Source organism: Octopus bimaculoides, chromosome 8 (assembly GCF_001194135.2).
Source record: "Octopus bimaculoides isolate UCB-OBI-ISO-001 chromosome 8, ASM119413v2, whole genome shotgun sequence".
NCBI classification, from domain to species: Eukaryota; Metazoa; Mollusca; class Cephalopoda; order Octopoda; family Octopodidae; genus Octopus; species Octopus bimaculoides.
This window is the reverse complement of record NC_068988.1, coordinates 53,727,148-53,732,961: the sequence shown is the minus strand read 5'-3', so window position 1 is coordinate 53,732,961 and position 5,814 is coordinate 53,727,148. Positions and strand designations below refer to the sequence as shown.

The following is a 5,814-nucleotide window of genomic DNA, read 5'->3' as shown; positions in this document are numbered from 1 at the left end:
ATATATATATATATATATATATATATATATATATAGATATATATATGTATGTATGTATGTTTATATATATATAAACTGACAATATATTGACTGATAACCTATTAGTTGACTGTATGAAAGCTCATAACAAGTAGACTGAAGTTTGATGTCATCTAGGTTAACTATGAGTGGGTTAGTGGCATAGAAATGACTGCAAGTTTGTCTGTGACACATAGCTTGACTGCATGTTAGTTGATGACCTGCAAACTGATAACATTAGATAAAAAGTGTAAGAAAAGGAGTTTCTGAGTCACTGGTTATTGGTTTCTGTCTCTACTTTTAGGAAACCATAATGCCGGAATCCTGCAGTCTTCCGTTATAACTCTATACGTCATCTTCCTGACATGGACAGCTTTATCCAGTGAACCTCCAACTGATGGTAGGTAATGTTTTTGTTTGGTCTCCATTGTTTTTATGCCTCATAAAGTAACAAATACTCAGGTAAGGTGTGTAAAGCAAGCGCTAAGTTTTGGGTTATGTAAGTCCATCAATCAATGCTCTAATAGTTTTATGCTTACTGTGCATGACAGCAATTATGTTTTTCAACTCCGTGTGTGACCAAAGCCATTCCTCTAGCTATGTATCCTCACATACATCACATAACACAAGTCCCACAAACTTTTAGCCCATTTAGCATTCAGGTTATTCTTTCAAATGTAATACTTATTTATTCAATTGTTTTGAATTAATCATGCATTATCTAATAGCCTTGAGATTTTGATGATGTGACTGTCTACCTCTAGAGTGAAGTTATAGGGTAGATGGCAGCAGCCAGATCTGATCAGTTTGAACATAAAACGGGTAGAATATTTTGGCCGGATAAGGCCAGTTATAAAACCCCTTGAAAAAGTCATCCATGGCCAACAACTGGGACTTGTTTATCCCCCAAAGGAATGAATGTCTTTGTGCACCACTCATCTTGTAGAACAGTGGTTGTCAACCAGGGTCCGTATGGCCCCTGGGGTTCCATATAAGATTTTGGCGGATCCACATAAGCAAAATAGTAAACTGGGGTTCGACAATCGTATTTTAAGGGCCTCTGAAAAAATTTTGCTTTAGATGTATGTGTAGAAAGTGAATTTCTCTTCCTGGCTGAGATTCAAAATCGAATCAAAAGTTCCCTCTCACCATTCCACCTATTGTTCTGTCAATAAGGGAACCATGATTAATGTATTTCCCTCTTGACCTGTGAACCATGAGTATCATAGAAAGTTTACAGACAATAACAGCCGGCCTACATTGACCCACATCTTGTTCTCAATGGTATGCACATCCATATAGCTGCTGTGTATATGGTTATAAATACAATCATTTGGAGAAACAACAGACAGAGAGCAGGCTGACTGGTTCGAAATACTGTCTCAACAGAATGTCATAGTGGAACAGCTATGGAATTCATCAACAATACAGTTGTCCTGTCCACCCCTCTCTTACTTCCTCGTTCATTCACTTTTGTTTTGACTTGAACTATTTAGTTACGGCTGCTAGAACAACAGGGAATAAGTAGGTCCAATGCTATCTACCCTTCTACAAGAAAATATAACTCTCATTACCTCGTATGCTATCTGACGGTTTTTATGCATGCCTGCCCGTCGTGGTTTGGCTTTAATTATATGTAATGGAGAAATAAATATGATATCTACAACTTTGGCCATTGTCTTTCTTTCATGGAATCAACATCATCATCTTCCAACATATGCATTATCCATTAGATATGTAATGGTATATAGTGCAAGAAACAGATTGGCTTCTTTCTCTAGCATTTTACATAGTTCAAGCCACAGAAGTTAATGTATGAAAAGCAAAATAGGAATTTTGAAAGAAGTCTCTATAAAACTAGTTTTTCAACATCGGATGGCTATGAAGGTCCATAGATAAAAAATGGTTGAGAATCCCTGCTGTAGCCTGGTCCTGCCTTGGTAAATTATTATTACCTCTGCCTTAGCAAAGGTGGAGCTATTATTTCTAGTTATGTTTGTTTGTTTGTTTGTCTGTGGACAGCATATTTCAAGAACCACTGGATGAATTTGGATGAAACTTTCAGGGATGTTTGGCTTCATGACTGGCATGAACTGATTAGATTTGGGGATCAATCTGGTACTGGACAAGGATTCTGGATTATTTTTCCTGTTTTCATCTACCTTCACATTCTGAGTTCAAATTCTACTGATGTTGGCTTTGCCTTTCATTCTTTCTGGTCAATAGAATAAGTACCAGTTGAACCCTGGGGTTGATGTAATTGACTTATCCCCCACACCTGAAATTGCTGGCCTTGTACCAAAATTTGAAACCTAATTTTATTAATCAGAAATTTTTATTATTATCGAAGACAGGAATCATCAACATCATCATATCATTATTATTATTATTATTATTATTATTATTATTTTGTTTTGCAGTATCCCTGTCTGACACAATTCTTCCCAAGAATTCCTTCAGTAAAGTCATGTCCAGCTCAGACATTGCGGCTGTTAATGATACATTGTTGTACAGGTGCCGTCCTATCCCTGTAATCAGTGACGATATATCGGCCTATGGTGGATTGGTGCTTATGATTGCCCTAGCCCTTTATTCCAGGTCAGTTCCGCTTTGTTGATTTAGAATTCTGGTTGGGTGAGTTTCCTTGGTCTTGTTATGATTGTTGTTAGTGTTTGTTGTTGCTCTAGAAGCATTGGTAGTTGTTGTCATAACAGTTTTCATTGTGATGATTGTTGTGGTGATGATAGTGATGGTAGTGTTTGTTGTCACAGTGATAGCAGCTGTAATGATGGTTCTAATATTTGTTGTTCTGACTGTTGTAGGTTTCGTTTTTGTATTAACGGTTGTGTGATGGTTGTGATTAACGGTTGTGTGATAGTTGAATGTTTGTTGTTGTGATTGTCTGGTTGTGATGCATTCTTTTCTATCTGTTATGATTGTTTGTATTATATTTTGTATCTGTTTTATTTTTTGCCTATGAAATCTCTACTTAATACATGCTTCCCACTGCATAAATATTTTCGCATATGCACACATGTCTCTTCATCTATACAATACACCCACGAACGCACTTTCAGTCATCTACGTTGACATAGTTCCATCCACCTTCCATACATTAACTAACTTAACCTACTAACAGTGTTACATCTCCCATAACGCTATAATGTCTACTTAGTAATTATAGAAAATTGCAATAAGCAGTATACACCTGTTTAACATGTCTCGTCTATCAATGACATTGTTTTATATGTGTCAAGAGTATGGGTTTGATCTGGTATCTATCAGACACTAGATAATGTATTCATCATCATTTAACGTCTATATTCCATGCTGGCATGGGTTGGACAGTTTAACAGGACCCAACTATCCTGAGAATTGTGTTGGCCTCCATTGTCTGCTTTGGCATGTTTTCTTTGTGACCAGTAAGGTCACCAAATAATTCATAAGACTAGATCTCTTGAGTGAGTGGGAATATATAATGAAGAGAAGTGGTTTTATGCCAGTTGTAGAAAGGTTTAAGTAGGAAAAAGGGACACAGGTATCTTGCTGCAGAGGAGATACATGGTTAAACATGGTATTAGATTAAGCAGATCCTGATGACTTGTTAAATAACAACAGAATTAATTCGTTTGAATCTCAGCCTATGCTGTCATGCTAAAAAGGTCACTGCAGACCTAATTTTCCAGCGAAACATTATGTCAATATAAAAAGATTATTTTAAAGTTAGTTTATGAATCACAATGGATTGTTTATTGTTGGGTGAACTTAATACTGAGAGTAATGAAAAATTTATTGAGTCCTTGTATTTATTTACACATTCACAAACCACTGTACTGGTGTCGTAGTACCAGTTCGGTGTGGGTTATGAATGTCTGTCCATTAACTATGTATTCTTATGTAAACAAACTGCGTCAGCTACAAATTTTGCTTTCATTTTAGTTAAATAGCATTCCATAACTATCATCAACATTTTAGAGTTGAGTTGTGAGAGAATTTTGTTGAATAATTAAATAACAATTGAACTGATTAACTCAGTTCTCATCTGAAACTGCTGGAAAAATCTCTCATTACCTCATTTTGCAGTGAAACAAAACATATATAAATGTGTCTGTATCTTTACATAAATTCTTGGGCCTCAATTTCAAACCCATTGCATGCATTTTGTTTTGTGTTTTGAATAGAACACTTAACTTTACCTGTTAAGTCTCAAGAATGAACAGCAGCTCATCTGAGAATGCTAAATGTGATATAACTAGTTTTGCTATCCAGGGGAGGGTTACTGTCTCTCATCTGTTCAACATTGTAAACATAGAATTGAGCCATGGAATTTCAAAGTCCTTTTCAGATATGAGCCAATGAAAGTGCTACTATGTGGTTGTTCTTTCTGTTAGAAACAATGGTCAAATCTTCTTCAAACTACTCTCTGCTATCTTAAAAAGGGAAGGATATATTGGATAATGGATGATATACTAGGTACAGTATGTCTGAATAGAGGACTGGATGATTATGGCTGGGTTGTCTTTGATTATTGGTTTTTTCATACAACAATGATATACATTCTTGGTTATTAGGAAACCATTTCATTTCATTACATTATCAATAATCGGTTTAGAAGAGATATATTTTTTATAATTATAATTATTATTATTGAGTGAGAGAGCAGTGCATACCATCAAGATAGACAGTGCATGACCTTGTAGGTGGGGCCCAGTTAGAATTTTCTTCAAGTCGAGTAGCCCATCCCACTCAAAAGGTTCCTGAATAAGGTTTGTTTAAGTATGATGAATAAGGCAGCCATGTTTTCAGAGGTAAATTATTCAAACCCCAAAGGATTCCCTCTCAACACATGGGTATGATGCTCCCCTACTACTCCTGCTTGTGATAAGAGATGCACATATCATCAATCTCTAAGGATCATGCTCAGCTGGTTAAGGTCAAGCAACTAACAAGCAAACATGTGGTATTGAGTAGAATATTTGCTGTAGCCCATCTTTTACATCAAGACAAAACGCATTAACACTTCCAACCAGTTAAGATCAGAAGCAATGAGAGCCACTGCCTAGTACTGCATCAGGGTATTTATTATTATTATTATTATTATTATTATTATTATAATTAGCCTGAATTTGTTGTCTGTTTGGGTTGAAGAACATTGTTTTAGAATAACTCTCTTTACATTTGTTTAACATCTGTTTTTGAATGCTTGCATGGAAAAAAAATGTTGTGTAATGTAATACAAGTGGTTAAGTTTCTTTTCTTTCACCTTCTCAGCCTCACATCTTCTGGTCAGTCCTACAAACTGAAATATAAAGCAAAGGAAAATGTAAATATACTTCTTTCTTTCTGTCTTTCAATCATTTCTCCGTTATAATTTTAGCATGAGTTATTAAGTTAAAAATCAGCAGACAACAAGTTGAGATGTTAACAATTCATATATTTTGTCATTATTATTGGTATTGGTGTTACACTATGTATATCGTAAGGTTTAACTTTCAACAGTCAGGCTCATACGACCATTGGCTGGTATGATTTACTACTATCATCATCATCATCATCATCATCGTTTAACGTCCGCTTTCCATGCTAGCATGGGTTGGACGATTTGACTGAGGACTGGTGAAACCGGATGGCAACACCAGGCTCCAATCTAATTTGGCAGAGTTTCTACAGCTGGATGCCCTTCCTAACGCCAACCACTCAGAGAGTGTAGTGGGTGCTTTTACGTGTCACCCGCACGAAAACGGCCACGCTCGAAATGGTGTCTTTTATGTGCCACCCGCACAAGAGCCAGTCCAA

The 5,814-nt window shown here is 36.2% G+C and overlaps 1 protein-coding gene across 3 annotated transcripts in view; it reads left to right on the top strand.

Moving 5' to 3' along the window:
- The window catches only part of LOC106874431 (serine incorporator 5), a 72,607-nt gene that overhangs the window by 42,684 nt on the left and 24,109 nt on the right, over nucleotides 1-5,814 (top strand). For all 3 annotated transcript variants that reach the window (XM_052970110.1, XM_014922162.2, XM_052970109.1), the window contains exons 9-11: nucleotides 323-418; nucleotides 2,439-2,616; nucleotides 5,290-5,341. In XM_052970110.1, the coding sequence (XP_052826070.1) occupies nucleotides 323-418; nucleotides 2,439-2,616; nucleotides 5,290-5,341 (326 nt within the window). The remainder of the gene's footprint in view (nucleotides 1-322; nucleotides 419-2,438; nucleotides 2,617-5,289; nucleotides 5,342-5,814) is intronic.